Consider the following 19,170-nt stretch of genomic DNA (forward strand, 5'->3'; position numbering starts at 1 on the left):
CAGCGGGGGAACAAAGGGCCGGGGGCTGGCGCGGGAGCGCCCCCAGGTGCGCCCGGGCGGGGCGGGCGAGCTGTCGGCCTGGCTCTGCTCCGTGTCCCCGCTCTTCTGCCGGCGTGTCAGAGCCCCGCTCTTCGCACCCGCCCGTCGCTGACTAGCAAGGCCGCCCTTACTGATCAGAAACTTGCATTTCCGCCTGTTTGTTTTTCTCTGTTTTTAAGCGGTGCTTGAGTCTTGAGAGACAAAATTCGCTTATGAGGTCGAGGATTTTACAGTATCAACTTAAGAGGTGATATATTTAGCCCTAGAGGTGTTCAAGGCCGGGTTGGATGAGGTTCTGAGCAACCTAGTCTAGCTGAAGATGTCCCTGCTCATGGCAGGGGGGTTGGAACCAGATGATTTTCAAGGTTTTTTCCCCAGGTCTAACCATTGTATGATTCTATAATCTTGTGATAAAAATTACTTCATACTACTTTAATGTTTGCTGGTTTTTTTCCGAAAATGTCTTTAGAATATGCTGTCACTCAAAGAGCAGCCAAAATGTAGTGGACAATAAACCTGGATTTATAGCCGTGTGTAATCTGAGCAATGGCTGTAACACAGACATGGAACTTGTGTTTCTGTAGTAGCTGAGTTATTGGTCAGTTGTTTGAAACCAGTGGATTTTGGTTTGGGTTTTTTTACCCCCCTATACTCAAAATTTCCAAGTAAATACCTAGAATATGAATCTCTACAATATAGCTGATTCTTAAATAGAAAAAGAAAATTTCAGACATTTTCTCCATGAGAAGCCAGAGCTGACTGAAGTTCTGATGGTGATGAATAAGTTCCTGGGGAGTAACATGTTAGATTTCTCAATGAAAGTCAAAAAGGATGAGTGAGGGAAGTTTATTAATTGTTAGAGGTGAGCAAGTCGCCTGGGAAGTATAGAAGGCAACAATTTTGGGAAAGTGCTTCATATAGCTCTAGAATAAGTTGCCTAGTTTATTTTTCCTTCACATTCCTGCCAACTTTCCCGTCTTTGTTATTGACAAGTTTTGGCCATTTGTCTTGCTTTTGGCTTTCCATGCTGTCTCTTTCACTTGGGGAAATTCAAAGTTCCAATATGAGGAAGGTAATGTGGGTTAATACTGGCAAAGAAAAGCCGAGTGAGAGGCTCGGTCTTTGTAATCTGCAGTCCTGAAGCTGTATGTACCCAGTGGAGCCTGTATGAAGTTATGGGTTATTTTTAGTTTCATCATATATGTGGGAATACGTGAAACTTGCAGAAGAGGCAGTGGTAGTTTTTTGTTTCTCGGTGAAACTGACTGTGTATAAAGAAGTTGTTTATGTTGCTTGGCTTTCTCTCTAGTCTCATAATGATTCTTGGGAAACCGTTCATTTAGATAGGAGGGTAGAGCTGTCTTAATAACAGTTTATGCACATCTGGGAAGGTCAGTCATTTCCCATTATGACAGAGAAGCTGGCTGTTCTTTAGAACTGGTTTAGCTTCCCAAATTGCTTACTTAACATTCATACAGAGGTTCTTAAACTGGTTTGTCTGTGTTTTGAATAGATAAGGCTTTCTGCAAGTCTGAGAACCTGTTTGGTCTAAACTGAATGTTTGTTCAGATGGATATAGGGTGAGAAGAAAGTGCTCCTCCCTATGCCAACTCATGATTTTAATTAAGAAGAATATCGCTTAGGCTTTTTACCTTTCATGCCTGTGATTTCTCTTCTGCTGTGTTTAAGCTGGAACAAGCTGCTTACCTCTGAATATGTTTTGGTTTATTTTTCAGTATTTTGACAATACTTATTTCTGTTGTTAGGCTTTAGCTTGGGTTGTAATTCTTGTTTATTTTTCACCTCTCTGACAGTGTCATTACATGGCTTCCTAAATAATTTTTATTCGGGATTTTAAAAAGCTGGGTTAACTTTGACTTCCTACCACTTTAGCAGGTGACTATGGTGTTATTTTGAGACAGCCACAGTAGTTGCAACTTGAGCAAAACTAAGCAAACGACTGGAGGCCAAGTATTGGCCTCTCAAAATTGCTTTTTGCACTTTAGCGGTGTTTGAAACCTACTAGAACTATTGCTCCACCAGAAATCTCCCACAAACCTCCTCTGAGACTGTCCTACACACCGTGGGATTGTTATCCAAGATGTAGTTCAGCCACGGCAGTTGAGAAGGAAGTGGCTGTGAAGGTAACCTGCAATAATACTAAAATTGTTTCAGCATATCTAACAGAGATTGACAACTTCTTCTGTTGAAAATTTACAATGGCTCACACATGAGCACATGTGTTTTGGTGTTTGGTTTGGGTTGTTTGTGTGTGTGTATAGTGTCAGGAGTGCTCTCAACTTAGATACATAGCTGAAGCATTTCATAAAATTTGGAGAGCTGTCAAAATTGTCTGTGCCAGTAACACTTTAGTGTATCTGAAATCATTGTGGTGGCTACAGGCTTTTGCTATGTAACCTGAAAGGTTTTCTAATTTATGGCTGAGATATGATACTTAAAAGATTGCTTAGCATTGGTATGTGAACAGGAGGATTCCTCAAAGAGGTTGCTACTAAGTGTTTGTAAGTAATAAGTTGATGTGGAGATGTCATGAACTTTCTTTCATTATGATAAACATCTCTTATTTTAAGATGTGCTGACTCCACCACGCTGCATTTTGCCTACTTTCTTTTCCAACCCTCAGGGCCAAATAAAGTTTCTGTTAAAACTTTTTGTGATAAGTGAGAACTTTCTAAACTCTGCAAGGATCCTGTTTCAAAATCCTCCATTTTATAAGCACTTTGGTTATTGATGTCATATCAGTCCTTTGACTTTTCCCCCTTTTTCACTGAAAAATCTCCTCAGTACAGTGTATCTCTCTTCTCCGTGTCATGGCCTACCCCCAACTCTAAGGATTTATCTGTGGCAGTATGAAGTATAGAGACCATGTGATCAACTACTGAAATAGATTCCTCTGAAAGGCTGCTTGCAAATGCTTGACAGGTACTTTAAGAGAAATTACTGGGGGAGTTTACTAAGGAGTTTCTTTTTCACCGGTGTCCAGTTATATTCTTTTTAGATTATGCTGTTCTCGATCCTTGTGCATTTGCATTTTTAAGTACTTTTCTGCTTTCTTGTAGATGCCAAGGTTGTAGGTAACCTGCTATGCCTGTTTAAATTGTTTCTTCTTCCACTCCTTGGCCACTGACCACAAAGTTGTAGAGTTTAATTTTCTTCTGGTAATATAATTGCATAAACATGCCTTATGTCTTGGAAAAAACGTATTTCAGGAGTGGCTGATTGTGCTGATGATGACAGTGAATCAAGAAAACTATTCCATTTGAATACAATCTGTTGCTTTTCAGAGGACAGAAAAACTTGAGCTTGTCAGCATTCATGGAATATGGTCTGAGGAAGGTGGCAGGTCACAGCTCATGTAACTAATATGAAAGACCACTAGGCTGAGCAACCTTTTTTTTTTTTTTTTTTTTTTTTTTTAATGACCTCTCACTAGTAAAGAATCAGTTGCTCCAGCTTTTAAAGGGGTAGTTGTCTGTGACTGTGCTATTCTGTGTAACATTGACCATGTTTGAAGGAGCTGGAGTGTGTAGCACTATTATTGGGTAATAGGGATTTTTTTGACGTATTGCTGAGATATCAAACAGGAGAAACAGGAGCTTCTCTTCAAGATTATATTGAAGAGTAAGTGATAGGCTGATAACATAGGAGTACAAAAATTCAAGGTAGTAGGACATGGTTTGTATATATTCCGTGCCATCCTCCCCATCTTTTAAGTCAATCTGAGAAAAAAGATAACACAGAATTTGGAGGTGCGGGCATTATTCATCAAGTGTGCATTTTGACACTGCAAGATTTTTGTTCTTAGGAGCCTTGTCCCAAATTCTTCTTTTTTTAAAATATTTTCTCCTTCCTGAAGAGCTGTTCTATACAATGTACAATTACAATAGTTCTCTGAAGAAAAAAAAAAAAAAAACAACAAAACAACATTTCAATATAATTTAGTATGTGCTCAATTCAGCTCCCAATTCTGCCCCCTCATTTTTTGGTGAGGAATTGAGAGATAGTTGCTTGGAGAAGAAACAGAGTTTGCTGCCAGGAACTGTGAACCTTAGAGAGTGTAAAGGAAACAACTTCCCTGTTAGCTTGTTAATCTCAAAGTGGGAGGTGTGGAGAGAAACCTGTTTCTGTATTCTCTGAAATACTTAAACACAGATGTTTCGAAGAGATGAAGTCAAACTGTGAATTTTGCACAACTCTGTCTTAATGGTGACATTTTGGGGCTTGTAAACTTTGAGATAATATTTTGTCATTCTGTTCTTTCTGGACCAATAGAAGTCTTTGCTGCAGTGTTTGACTTTACTGAAATTGCAGACATTGAAGTTGAGTCTTGGGCCTCTCTTCTCTCTCCTGCTACACAATTGCACTTGCTGCTCTCTCCTTTCTTGGCTGACTCTTCAGTGTGGTCATTTAGAAAGGTGCCTAAATTCGGTTTGTTAACTGCCCCAGCTTCAGAACCTAAATCTGGGGTTGTTTAATCAATTTAATTTTCAAGTCCTTGTGATTTATTTAAAAAACCCCAAACAACAGCGAGGTTATTTGCCACATGGCAACTGACATTAGCACGAGGTTACAGCAGGAATGCATGGTGGGAAGTGAGGGGAAGAGAGTAGCAGTGTCCTTGTGGGTTTTGTCAACAACAGCCTGGCAGTTCCTGCCATACAGGAAAGGTAGAGGGATTAATTCTTTCCCTTAACCGCTGGTAGTGATTTCCTGCCCTGCAGAGTGTGCTTGTGTTGTTTTTCTGTCTGTCTTTGCCATACGTGACTTAAATCATTCCCTCCCGTAAATTCCTTAGTACTGCTCATTCAGGGCAGAGAACAAAGAGGCAGCATCGAAAGGAGAAGGGTTTCGGTGCAGGGAGAAGATCTCTAAGGTTAAGGGGGGGGAGGAGTCCGGACTTCGCTCCACTCCTGCCTGTGGCAGGCAGAAGCTTCTGAACGGATACAAAGCCGGAGTTATGTTTCAGTGGACTAACTGGGCCACAAAAGAATGGGAGCGTTTCAAAGGAGGCACACAGGAAATATTTTTGAAGTGGTGCAGGTAGTGGAGCAAGTATTGCACAAGAAGATGCATTGTAAATCTGATGATAATGTGCTTTAGCCCTGGAATTCCTAGGGCTCTTTCATGCCATTTAGCTGCAAGCTTCTTTTCAAAAGTGTGTCATGCTGGAAGTGTAGTGCTTTGTATCCTTTGTGGACCTCCCATTTTAAGCTAAGTCTCTCAAGGTTGCTAAGTTAGGATACTTAAACAAGTAAAGACATATTTAACTTATGAGGGGGACAATGAGCATCTGTAATTTATTCACTGTAGTGTTGCAAAATATTAAATTAATTACAGTTTTTCTACATTTCAGGATTACGTAAGGGAAATCTTTGGGGGAACTCGTTTGCCGTGGCAGCAAAGTACCCTTAGTTTTACTTCAGTGTAGGAATAAGTAGAAGTGTGTGATGAAATGCAGCAGAATTTGTGTGGGATTTTTTTGTTTCTTGATTTATTTTTTGTATGGGTTTTTGGTTTTTTTTTTTGTATGTGTGTGTTTGTTTTTGGTTTTATTAATTCTACTGTCCCTTTTTGTGACTAGGAAGAAAAGCCCAGCATGACTTGATCACTATGGCAGGGTTAATGATTTTATTTTATGGGCAATGCCAAAAGATCCTGTTGTATGGTGGCTACTGCCTTTTTTTTAAGGAATCATGGAATTTGGTCAGCCTCTGAAAAATCTTACTCTGCACAGAATTCAGTGAAGTTCAGGTAATAGTTGAAATATAAATAAGGAAAAGGAGAAGACTTTAACTGCAAGATACTCTAATTTTAGTAGTGTGCTATATATCTGTTACCAGTTCAAGAATCTGTTAAGTCTGAAATTTCTTACCCTGGTGAAAATTTAGTGCCAGCTTTCTGTTAATCCTATCTTTTAGCTGCTAAGTCTTTCTTACTCATGTGATCCTGTGAAAGCCTTTGTTTTCACAATGATCAGAAAGTTTGTGCAGATAATATTTCAGTAGAACTTAGTGTTCTTCTGTGCTTTTGGGAAAGAGAGCTCTTTATTTTACCTGTCAATAGAGACTGTTTTTCACCTGAATTATAGCTGCAAATGTTGGAAGTGCAGGCTTTAAATAATTGTTTCTCTGTATTTTGCAAGGGGAAAGCTGTCATCTATTGTTTATTGTTTGTTGTTTTGGTTTGGTTTATTTATTTTGATTCTGTTTGCTTTTTGTTTAGTTGACTTGTTTGGGTGTTTTTTGTGGGTATTTTTTTGTTTCGTTTTGGTTTTTTTGGTATTTGTTTGTTTTTGGGGGTTTTTTTTGGTTTTTGTTTTTGTGTGTGTGTGTGTTTTGTTTAAATAATATTAGGAATATATGTAAATTTGGAAAGTTTCTCTAGCTAGCCAGTAGTCAAGAGGTTAATTGCCTTTTACTTGGCCCTATGCCCTCATATAAATACTATGTCTTGCTGCCTATTCTTTATCTTAATATGGATCCTTTTGAGTGCATTTGCCTGATGTTGTTCAGGTTTGTAGTAGCCTAGCCATCTTCATTCAGAATAAAGATAATTTCACTCTTTTGTTCATTGAGCAGTCTTCTGCTATTTTTTTTTTTTTGAACACCTACTTTTACAGAGAAGTTTCATTATCCTTCTTTGGTGAAACTTCACATGTCCCAATTCTATGGGCTGGATTACATTCCAGGCTTCTGTGAGTCAGAGTGCTGAAAGTAGAAGATATCCTACTTCTGTGTTTAATATGACAACATAATAAGTGTGTTATTTTGTTTCTTCTGGGCAACAGAGATGGAAATTTTTTGCTCTCTGATTAGTGGAGGAAGCTACTGGTTCCTGGTAATCCTACCATTTGTGTTTTGGATTGGGTTTTTTTCCATGAGAAGATACTTTTAGTCTTAAAAGGCACTTCTGAAGCTTTCATTGGAAACATTCATTGGTGCTTATGCAGTGTGAATGTAGGTATCCTATAAATGTGGGTGCATTGATTTAACGTTTGGCAATTTTGCACTGTATTAGTATCTTATATTTTGAAAAGAGAAGGCATTGACTGATATGTATAAATAAAACATTTTGAGATAGATGAAGGCTTGGAAAGAACTGTTTGTTTATGATGCTGTTTTAGGTCTTCCTATTACGTGTTGCGTATCTTCATTTTATTTTCATTACAAATGTTGTTTAGAATTATTTTTCTTCTGTTGGCTCATCTGGTTTTCAACTGAAAATAGTAATACATTCCTTTGCACCACAGGAATTGGTAGGTTAGCTTGGCCTCTCATTAGTGTTCCTGAAATGGTTAAACCAAAAACCATTCAGACTTGAGACTCTTGTTTGTTGTATCTTAATAATTTGTCGTACTTGAACATGTTAGCAGCAATTTACTGGCAGTGCCAAGACAGTGGAGTAAGAACTGGTTTGTGCTGTCGTGGCTCTCATCTCTGATGTCATTTAGTAAGCTTTAGTCAAGGTGTGTCTTCTGCTTTCTGCACTGTGTTTCTGCAAAGGAGATATTTAATATCTGAAAAGGTGTCACTTTGAATAAAATATTTTAATCAAAATATTTCATGGCTTTGACCTATTCAGGTATTTGGGGTTAAACACAATATATATAAAATGGGAGGCAAATTAATAAAAAAGTTAATATTCAGGTCCCTCCCCAGGAGAATATGCACCCTGACCAGTAATGTAAAAACTTTGTCAATTGTTGAGCTAATTGAGTAGCTAACATTACAGCTGGATTGCAGAGTAACTTTTGAGATTGTAGTAATGAAAGTCTGATAACCCAAAAATTAGTGGAAACGTTCACAAATTCAAATCTTAGAATAAAGCTGCTGCTTGTTAGAGAATCTGTTTCCCCATTGTTTGTTTCATGCAGTCTGTTGTCTTGAAAAGCATGAAAAAACAGCTTATGCTGTGACTATGCAGGCAGAAGATAGCAGCAGCAGTCCTCCATCTGTGAGGAGAAAAATGGGCAAAGGAACCTTAAGGTTATCCAAAAGGAAAAGATCTGCTTTTAGGGTGGGAATCCATTTCTAATTTGAAAGGACTGTCTCAATACAAAAATTTTACATCTGAGGAAGGACTACTGTGTGTTATCACTTAATTATCTCGCTGTTGTGAAAATAATTGATATTCTGGTTTCCTCTACGCATTGAAGCTGAGTAAATGTTTTAGTGAGATTCTTGCAGATGTTGTATGTAATACAGGATTAATGTTCAAGGACAAAAGTATCCAACCCACCTTATTCTTTTCTGCCAGTGTGCTCTTCGCATCCAACCCTGTGAGGCTGGTTTCTTCATTGTCCCCTTTCACAGCCACTTCTCCCTGTCTTGTCTCTCTGCTTTGTTCCTTCTGTAGTGGCATGGCCTTGCTCTTGGCTCTGCATAGCAACCAACTGTAAGCTTGCATAGTCAGATCCAAAAATACAGGAAAATAGTGGATAAATAATTCTAAAGTCGTGGTGTCATGGTTTAACCCTTGCTGGGAATTAAGGATCACCCAACTGCTCACTCATTCCCCCCAATTCCCCTGCCAGTGGGAAGAAGACTGGGAAAGAAAAGGTAAACCTAGCAGTTTACATAAGAAAAATTTAATCATTGAAACAAAATGTCACAATAATAGGCTAGTGATAACATAAGCATAGAATAGTACTATATATGAAAATAACATGTGCTAAATATGCTAATAATAATAATTGTTAATAATAATGATAATGGTAAGGAGAAGGAAAGAGAGTGGCAAGACTGACAGAAACAAGCAGGTTGGTCATATTCTGTGGACCTATGCTCAGTTTGTCCTCCAGCAGTGACTAGGGAGTGCTTTGCTTGGATAAGTTGGAAACTGGGTGTTACTATTTGTTGTGTTTATGCTTAAGGTAACCAGTCACAGTGTTTTATTTGCTAAGAACCACTAATGACAATTTCAGGTACTATTAGAAAAGAATACTTAAGAGGTTTATTACATAACTGCATCATTAATAAAAACCAAGATGTATATATAATCACTGTGCAAAGAGCAAATTATTCATGATCCCTTAGTGTAGAGTGTAGAGAAGGAAATAGTCATTGAGAATTTCTTTTTGTCTTTGAGGTAGAATTGGTTTGCTTTGTTTTGGTTTTTACTTTTTTTTTTTTTTTTTTTTCCTTCATATTTCATGGGATGCTGGTTTCCCCATCACATTTTTATCCTGGTTTTCACCTACTGTCTTTGACAATTGATTGTTTGTGCAGTTCACTAACCTTCATATTGAAAGTATTTTTCATTAAATACATTTTTGCATCCTATCCCTAGCAGCTAAAAGATCCTCACTAGTTGTACAGGAAATCAGGAACTGTAACTCATATTTTCCAAGGTATTTTCTTTCTGAAGCAGTCATTTAGTCCCCAGCGATAACCTCTTCTGCATTGTAACAGTCACCTGTTAATTCTTATTTTAAGGTTTGTATAAGAATTGGCTGTTCATGGCCATGCAGATCAGAGATCTGGATTAATATTTAATACAATTAAGGAAGCCTTTTTTTCTCTTTGCATGGTACTTGATGGAAGGTGTGAAGGCCTACTAGACCTTGCGGTAGAGCCAAGTTTTCCAGTTTCTTTTCCCCAGAGTCTTGTGTGATGGGATCATAGAATAATTTGTGTTGTCAGGGACCTTTAAATGTCGAATAGTCCAACCCCTCGGCTTTTGGTAGGGACATCTTCAGCTAGCTAGATCAGGTTGTGCAGAGCCTAGCCCAACCTTACTGGGGATGGAGTCTAGCTCTGCTCTGTTCAGTGTTTCACCACCCTCATCATAGACTAGTTCTTCCTTAGCTAGTCTGAATACATGATTTTTCCATTTAAAACAGTTACTGCTTTAATCGTTGATACAGGGCCTATTAAAAAGTTTGTCCATCCTCCCTTTCAGTATTGAAAGGCCACAGTGAAGTCTTCCTGTAACCTCCAGGCTGAACAGCCCCAACTCTCCCAGCCTTTCCTAATAGGAAGAAGGCCCTCCTCTGGGCCTGCTCCAGTATGTCTGTCTTCCTTGTACGAAGGACTCTAGAGCTGGACATAGAACTGAGAGTGGTGGGGTGTCACGAGAGAGCAGTAGAGAGGGAAACCACCTCCCTTAACCTGCTGCCCACGCATGTTTCTGACTAATGTTCAGCCTCTCACCCACCAGCACTCCCAACTCTTTGGCAGGGCTGGTCGTGATCTGTTCATTCCCCAGCCTGTGGTGGAGGGATGCAGCAGATCAGACCAATGCAGATGCAGCACTTGGCCTTGAACTTCATGAGATTCATGTGTGCCTGCAGACGTGATGTAGAGGCTCCATACAGCTGCTCAAGAAGTGGGGAAAGAACTCCAATAATCACAACAGCAAACACGAATTAATATTCAGTGTTGTGTACTTAACAACAAGGACTGCATTGCAGGCACTCAGGAATTAGAAGCAGAGGAACAGTTCCTGCCGGAAGGCTGAGAAGTCTTCCAGAAGGAGAGCATCACAATGCCCAGGATAACAGTGTTTTAACAGCTGTTACTGAATAGCTGTTTAGGGGCACACGGGCAGAAATTTGCTTCTTTGTCTCCATAGATGGAACTCTGTGTCTTGCAACATTCTTATCATTTGCTACATTCTTGTCATTTTCTCCCTTCTGTAAAATGAACTCTTACTTTTCTAGATGAGATTGGCATATTGTAGAACTGGCAATGGTAAAGGAGTTTAATTTTGATGTAAATTTGAAAAGCTATTTTGTGTAAGGTTTTTTGAAGAAAACTTGTTACTTTCATATCTCTGAAGGATAATTACTGAAGGATATGAAAAGCATATAGTTCTTAAAAAAAAAAAAAAGATTTGTGTAAATGTTTTGCAGCATAAATTTGGCACAATTAAAATATAAAAGCAAAGACCATTATTATAAAATTTAGATGTGTATGAAGAAAAAAGTAACACTAGTTTAAGTCTTTCTTTCTGTTCTTCAGAAACATAATTTTCTTCAATGGCAATCTTGCATGTGTATCTATGGGAAGAAGAAAGAGTTCAGATGGGTTACCTGAACCTTAATGGCAGTTTTGACCTTTTTTCTATATAAAGTTTTGGGAAAGTGTGATGATAAAATTATGTACAAAACAACAGAGGATGTGCATCTTGTTTTTCCGTGTTTTGGAAATAGGCTTAGTCATCTTTCATGGACCATCACTGTAGTGTTATTGTTTATGTACGCTTTTATTTAGTCAAGGAAGTGTTTCATATATCAAGTTACAAAATAAATCTAAAATACCCTGGTTAGTTTGCACTCTGAAGATCTTAATTATGTTGCTTGTTTGAAAAGAACATTTAATATTTTCTACTTCTGAGAAACTATAACAGTAGTAGTTCTTTAGTGATTTTTTGATTTGGCTCTTATGCGGAGAAGCGATTTCAATTTTCATTATTTAAGCATATAATATTCAAAGTTAGAAAAAAAAAGTTTTCATTGTCCATGCTTAATAATTTTATCTTTTCAGCATCTTGAACTTCTTCAAGCTTAAGCATCCATAATGCCATTCCAATCATTTTTGTTGTAGCTGTAAAGTATTATTTCTTGTTTAATATGTTGCTGAGTCAGGAACTCTCGGTATTCTTTCAACAGTGTTGCCGCAAATCAGAGACTACTGGTAAATTCTGGCAAAATAGCAATTCAGTGTTGTCTCCTGTTACACTGTGTTTTCATGGGTTTTTTTCCTCACCCACCCACTCTGACTTTTACTTTTTTACTTTTACTTTAGTGTTCCTGACAATCTGTGATGTCTTCTTGATTTTCTGGAGAAGCAGCTGTGGGGCTTTTTTAAGTATCTCAGACAATGCTGTAATAAAATCTGGATCAGAAGTGCAGCGGTCACTTCTGTCTGTTTTATATGCCATTCAGTAATTTATTCATTTGCTTTTGGGACATGGGCATCATTCATTGCTATTGACTGGTCACAGTTGGACTTGATAAGGAAACATGCTCTGAGAGCTCAATTTGTAACTCTTCATGGATGTTATTGCTTTTTTTTTTTCCTAGTTGAGTGTTAGTTTTTTTCTCCAGAATAAAGGAAAAGAAGGAAAATTCACTTAGATGCCTGTACTCCAAATTAATGTTAAATAGCATTGTTAGAGTGCTTACATGTCTTGTTGTACCTTACATGACCAAGAATGCTTATAACTATTCCAAAGGTATAAGGAGAATCTGGCTACTGTGCACTTGACTTTTTGAGAGCCTTTTCAGAGAAAGACTTTCAAAATTTCCTACTGAAATACAAATTGCTTTTTATTGTAATACACACATATGAAGGGTATTTACTGGAAAATTACTAACCACTGTTACTCTTTCAAATGCCACTAAAGAATGAATGGTTGTATGTTACGTTCAGAAAAAATGATTGATGTATCTAACATTTCTGGACTCTGAAGCTGCAAGTGCTCTTCTAGACTGACTTATCCCTTGTATGTATAAGCCCAAGCTTCCCCTAGGAGGAGAACAGTAGCAGAGAGCACTAGGGAGATACCCTGCAAAAAGTACCATCAAAATTATTGTTGCAGACTCACCCAAAAACCAATGTTACTTTGAAGTAAATGATCAAATAACTTAAACCAGTTAAACGATTGTCCTAAAGTGGACTGGTTCTTCTCACCAATAGAGCAAGGAAGAAAAGAGCTTTGCTCTGGACTGTAGTGTCTGTCACTGTGTTAATACAGCAGCATGAAATACTCAGAATTCTAGTAGTGTACAGACCAATTAGGGTTTAGCAGCATTGTGTTCTTCTCTTCCATCTGATTGTAAGAAATAATCAAGTTTGGAATATGTATGTTAATCTACATTTCATCTTCTCTTTGTGGGGAGCTGATGAGTGTTCTGTGGAATCAGTGTTCCTTCTAAAAACTGAGTTTCTTACTTTTGTTGATTGAGAGGGTGTACTTGAATATATACACGAATGTATGGAAGTAATTGAATGCACTGATGACTTTCAGAAAGTAGAAAATGCAGTAGAAAGTTTGCCTTTTGGAGAATGTAATACTGGTTTTTGTGGTAGTTTATTGAGAAAACAAGGATACTGAGCTCTGTTCATTTCTTTGATGGCAATTAAATATAAAGCTTTTTAAACCTAACATGTACACTAAATGGGTGGAATTCATTCTATTTGGTGGTGGGTTTTTTTTTTTTTCAAACTTTTGAAAATTCCTTGGCATTGAAGGAAATGAAGATAACTTTTTCCTTTCTCCCACAGATCCAAACGTTTAATGTAGAGGCACCATGCCAGACCGTGGAAGATTTAACGAGTGGGGTTGTGATGGCCCAGGTTCTTCAAAAAATGTAAGTAATTGTTTACTTAATGAATTAAATACAGAGGTTTTTTAGGGTACTTTTAAAATATATTTCCATGTATTTTTCCGTGGCTGGTATTCCCTAAGGATGTGCTTACGTGGTACTTTAAACTGGAACATGTCTAATGATTTCTTCTCTGTAGTTCACAGATAACTATGTTAAATTATAAAACAAATTTTTGTTTTGGAGAACTGTTTATTCAGGTATGAACTTAATGGAAAGTAAGCTGAATTAAAACTAAACTTACACATTCACATTTAAAATTTAAATCAGTAAGGTAATTGGCCCTGATTGTTGTTTCAAACGATAGCCAGTGCCTTTAGAATTTGTTTATATAAATGTAATAAAGCTTCCATGATAAGCTGAGTGGAACTGTCAGTTTAGTTGTTTGCAGCTGGAAGTACTTTTCAGTTTGTTTCCACTACCCCTTTTCTGTTCACCAGACACCACTGAGATTATGTGAGGATATAAAGAAGAAGGAACCATTGGGTTATTTATACACAGGATTGGTAAGATCCTGCTGAGCCTACTCTTCTTGAGGCTAAACAAACACAGCTCACTCAGTCTCACCTCATTTGACAGAAACTTCTGTCTGTCAATCATCTTAATTGCCCTTTGCTGAACTTCCATCTATGTCCAGGTGTCTCTCTAACTGAGGAGTCCCAGATGCAGCAATTCAGGTCTGCTTTTAACAGATCTGAGCAGTACCTCCCTTAGCCTGCTGGCAGCAATCTTCCCAATACAGCCCACATTGTGGTTGGCCCTCTTTGCTCCAAGGACACATTGCTGAAGTGTGTCTCACTTGGTTTCTGCCTAGTTTCTTGTCTGCAAAGCTGTTTTCCAACCAGCTGGTCCCCAGTATATGCTGGTGAATAGGGTTTGTTTGCACTTACCTTTTCTGAAATGTGTAAGGTTCCTCTCAACTTGTTTTTCCAACCTGTTGAATTTCTCCTAAATGGCAACACAACTATCAGATGTATTAAACACTGCTTCCATTTTTATATTATATGAAAAATTGCCTTCTGTCCCATTGTCTAGGTCTCTGTTAAAGGCATTTTATAGTACTGACCCCTTGAATATGCTGCTAGTGAACTGGTCTCCAGCTGGATTTCATGCTTCTGAAACCTTTGAACCTAGCATTTCAGCCATTTTTCAGCCTACCTTGCTATCCAGTTAGCCCTGTCATGCTTCATCAGTTCTTCTGTGAAGATGTCATCCTCATCAGGCAGTCTATAGCAGGAATCTGTCACGGTGTCACTCATGTTGATCTTCTTAGTCATTCTAACCAGTAATCTCTCAGCTGGCTCATATCCATCCTAAGAAAGAGCTTGTGCATTCCCTCTAGTCTGTTGTGGGAAGGATGTCTGTCACAGCCTTCTCAGCTCATTCTTCCTGAAGAGCATGTATGTGTTCATGGCAGCAACCTTGGCATATGGGCCTTCTACCACAACTTCATGATCCCAGTAAGACTGCGATCTTGTAGAACTCTTTCTTCCAATTTATTCACCATGGTGCATGCATCAGTGCACAAGCACTCCACGTATGCATCCAGTCTTTCTGATTCCCAGGAATGAAGCTTTCCCCAGAGTGTTCTTCTTTAGGCCTTTCTATGATAATGTGCATATGCTTGAGGTGATCCCAGACCTGTTTCGTTGGCTCCAAGGTATCTTTTTTTCATATCATTCCTCACCCCTAATTCTTCAACAGAGTCCAGTTCTTCAACAGGGTCCACTACTTTGTCACCTGTTTATTTTTCTGTTGTTGCTTGTATAAACTGTTCTTACCTTTTGGCCAGCCTGTTCGTGAAAATGCATCTGCCCACCATAGTCTGGTGGATCCCATCTCTTCCAAGCAGTCCTTATTCTCAAGAGGGTTTAATGATTATCATAACCAAAACTTTGTTGCCAACACTATTGTTGATGACCTGCAGGATCTGTCTGCTGCTCAAACCACCTCCTCACTAAGTGGTGCAGCAGGGGAGAACACCGCTTGAGCCTCGACCATAGCTTCCAAAGCTGCATAATCATACTCGGCATTTTGCAGATTTCCCTAGCTCATGCCCTGGTGGAAGAGCAGAAGAGGTAATAATGCGAGGGCTGGACAAGCTTCAGCAGTCTTTCAGCAATGCCAGGAATTCAAACCCCGAGCAAACAACAGCCCTTCTTGGATGATGTCAGTCAGAAGATGAGGGTGCTCCATCCTATTCTAGTGTTTAGCGCTTCCCTCTAGTGCTGCTGTGTGGCTCAAATGTGATTTGTGTTGTGTTGTGTCAAACAAATCATTTGTTTGGCAGAGCTCCTAGGGCTGTAACTGCTGTGAGGGCACTGAGTCTGTTCTGTCCTTGCAGATTGTCAGGAGCAGGAGCCTTCCTCCTAGAGAAAGAAGGAACAGCCAGTTAACAGGAAGAATAATAAAGGAAAGAAGGGAAATCTCAATATAGTCAAATGTTTCAAAGCCTGAATTTTTAGCATGTGGTTCTGATATACTGTTTTCAGTTCATGAACTGATACTTTTAAAATAAATATACAATACAAATACTGCATTTCTGTAGCATGATTTTAAAATACATAAAGATCACAAATAATATACAATACAAATACTGCATTTCTGTAGCATGATTTTAAAATACATAAAGATCACAAACAATTTATAATTCTTTCTTTATGGCCTATGTAATAATTTGGATATGCCAAAATTAGTATTCAGCTATGTTATTTTATGATAGTGTGGTTCAGGTTTAACATTTTGCATACTTATATAATGAACAGGCCTATTCTCATGCTGAAATTTAGCAACACTATTGCTAAATCTTGATTGCATTCCTGTTGAGATAGACTTTGAAGAGCAAGAGAAGTGTCATCTTGGACTGTATGACAGGAATGATCACATGAACAATCTTTGAGAGAAAATATTGCCTTTTTGTTTTTCTTTGTAAAACAGAATGAACAGAAGAAAAGTAGTATAAGATAAGAAGGTTAGTCTAATTGGCTTTTGAAGTAGAAACCAAGGATTGTAGAATAGCCAAACATTCTTTTTTTCCCCTGAACATGAGTTTGGAATATAAGTCAAATACAGGTATTGGCAATGGTATAGTTGACTAGAAAACTGATCAGGAGTGTTGACAAAACCATTTAAAATATTTTTTCTTGAAAACAAAACCAAATTCAACACTAGCAGTGTAGTCCTCCCTTTGGTCCTTTGAAGAGATACAACAGGAAAACTACTGGGAGTCAGGACATGTTCAACAACGTGAAGCAAGTCTAGAGCAGGCTTTTTTTTCTTTTTTTATTTTTATATGAGCAGCATGGGTTCCCACTCTGTCCCAAGAAAGGCAATTTTTGCAGGAAGACAGCTGCATGATTAAGGTTATTTGGAAAAATCATGCAGTGATGGTAAATAGCAAAGAGCAAGCCTGAAAGCACCAGGTCACTGCAGACATATCATTTGCAGTGAAAATTTGAATAGTTGTCTTTGATGTGAAGTTCTCTCAAAAAGTTAGTCTTCAAAGGAAAACTGTTGTTTTGACTGCAGACACAACTTAAATGCCACTCTTACTCTATTGAGAAGGATAAATTACTCTTTTTAAATTACTCCTTGAAATTTGGGTGTTTCTTGGTGTAGGTGCTTCCTGTTTAAGTATGGTGCCCTTTTTAAGTATGTGTTCTTTGAGACTAATAACAATTGGAGGGGAGGTTAATTAGGAAAAGGTAGGGAAGGGAAAGTTGCCAGAACTTGTATGCGTCAGGATTTTACTATAGTAAATTAATGAATGTTTAAAAAATAGCTGAAAGTGCAGATTAATATATCCAGCAAAGAGAGGCATTGATGAAAATTTAAAGGCATGGAGTGTTCCAGTGATCTGGGTATATTTCCAGAGAGGGGAGGGATAATAAGCATTTCTACTAAAAAACCTTAAGGTTTGATAGCAAACTCTATTTTTTCTATTTTTCTTTCTTACATCTACATTCATAGGAAGAGTCCACTGGTACCTATGAGGATAGAAGATGTAGGTCATCATGAGGAATGGGTTTTTAGAGATCCCTAGCTCAGGGGATCAGTTGTTTTAGACATACATAAAATTTGCTCAAAACAGAATTGTAGGGTTTATTGTCAGAAAAAGAAAGAAAGGAGGAAGAACATTGCTTACTCATCAGCTGATAAAAAACAGCTGTGCCTTTTGCCAGGTGGAAAGGGTTGACAGTTTCTTCTATGGTTCTTAATTTTTCATACATCATCCTCAATATTTTTTGCATTCACAGTAGCAGCCCATTTGTAGGTAAGTGCCAGACATCACAACAAATGTAGCAAATTTTCTTTTAAAAAGCTGCTGAAAGAAGCTGTGAGAAGAAAAGTTACAGAGGAAATTGCTGACACGTTCAGAAACTTTTCACTATTGCTGTAATGTATGATAGTATATTGCAAAAGTATGTTCTATATAACCAAGCATGAATGTTTTTCTTACAATCTCAGCTGTAAAAAACAGGTGTTGGCAAATCCCCAAAGGACATTTTCATCCTTTATAGTGTTAAAACTTTATATTTGAATTTCAGCTTAAAGTACCATTGAATGTAATTCTCTAGTGCTAACTGTATTATCTGGGAGGAAGAAATTGAGTCTATGCTTTAGCTTATCTTTTGTGTGTTGTTCTGTTTCTTATCAGATGTGGTGGTCCTTCTGGCTAGCATTAGGCCCTATGAGTAGGATTGATGTGAAATACAGTGAGATAAAATGCCTGTACACATTCAGTACTGATGTACTCCAGGAAGAAGTAGTAGAAGCAAAAGAAAATGTTTAGTTTTTTTATGAGTAGACTGTTGGCCTAAAATTGTGTGCTGGTAGAGGTGCCATAGCTAGCTTCTGAATTGCATCCTTTTATGGTTTTTTTTTGTGTAGCTTGCACTGATGTTACTTATGTTTTCACTTCCACTGATATCCCTAGAATAGCATGATTTCATGTTTTATACTACATTTTTAAATTTTCCTTTCATCCCACTCTGGAGACTGTTTAATACCAGGTGTCCCTCTTGTTTTGATTCTTTCTTCCTCTGTCATATTGGCCTTGGTAAATGGAAGAAATGGTATATTTTTTTCTTTTGTCAGCTGTGCATTATGCCCCCCTCAGTGAATTATTCATTTGTTATATTATACGTTGCAACACACTGTGTATGTTTTAACACATGCAAAACACAAAAGCCGTGATTTTGTATATTACACGTTTTTTGGAGCAGCTTACTGTACCGCTGTTAAAATGAGTAATAATCATGAGTTACACTACATGCTCTGTGGGTTGGTTTTCTTCAGAAGAGTATTTCTGTCTCTTGGCATCTGTGATGCAGAGAGATGATTGCTTAAATAAAGGAAAATTTGCATACAAAATAAGATGGAGATTGTCTAAATGAGCACTGCTGAAAACATCACATGAAGTGATAGAACATTAACAACAGCATAAGTATCTGAAGAAAAATCCCATTTATCTGCAGTGCTACTGAGATAGTAGTCAGCAATCAACTGATACACAAATTCCTTTCTAAACCTGAAAGTTATCCAGTGCTAGAGATTTTGTAAGTTTGGATGGAGGCTCAGAAACTTACTGAATTCAAAATACTTAGTTCATGTGCAAGTCATGTCGTGGTAATGAAGATAATCCAACTAAACTATAAATTTTCTTATAGTTTAGCTGCTCACTTCTTAGCCACACATTTTCATATTTGATTAGGTGATGCTTTTTCAAACACTGTAAGAAGAACGCTGTTGCTTCCACATGAAATGGCCTAAGGTGGTTA

The 19,170-nt window shown here is 37.9% G+C and overlaps 1 protein-coding gene and 1 long non-coding RNA gene across 4 annotated transcripts in view; one reads left to right on the forward strand and one right to left on the reverse strand.

Annotated features, from left to right (window-relative positions):
- HOOK3 (hook microtubule tethering protein 3) overlaps positions 1–19,170 on the forward strand; it is an 89,802-nt gene that overhangs the window by 363 nt on the left and 70,269 nt on the right. For 2 of the 3 annotated variants that reach the window (XM_079331277.1, XM_079331276.1), the window contains exon 2: positions 13,290–13,375. In XM_079331277.1, coding sequence (XP_079187403.1) covers positions 13,290–13,375 — 86 coding nt within the window. Of the gene's footprint in view, positions 1–13,289; positions 13,376–19,170 lie in introns of those variants that run through there. The other variant, XM_079331278.1, reaches the window with a different exon arrangement.
- LOC306814838 lies at positions 7,541–14,560 on the reverse strand. Its single transcript, XR_013777256.1, has 4 exons — positions 14,457–14,560; positions 14,281–14,338; positions 8,299–8,459; positions 7,541–8,011 (listed from the first exon to the last, which is right to left on the reverse strand). It is a non-coding gene; the product is annotated as an uncharacterized lncRNA (long non-coding RNA).

This window comes from Erithacus rubecula (assembly GCF_903797595.1).
Source record: "Erithacus rubecula genome assembly, contig: SUPER_Z_unloc_2, whole genome shotgun sequence".
Classification (NCBI taxonomy): Eukaryota; Metazoa; Chordata; class Aves; order Passeriformes; family Muscicapidae; genus Erithacus; species Erithacus rubecula.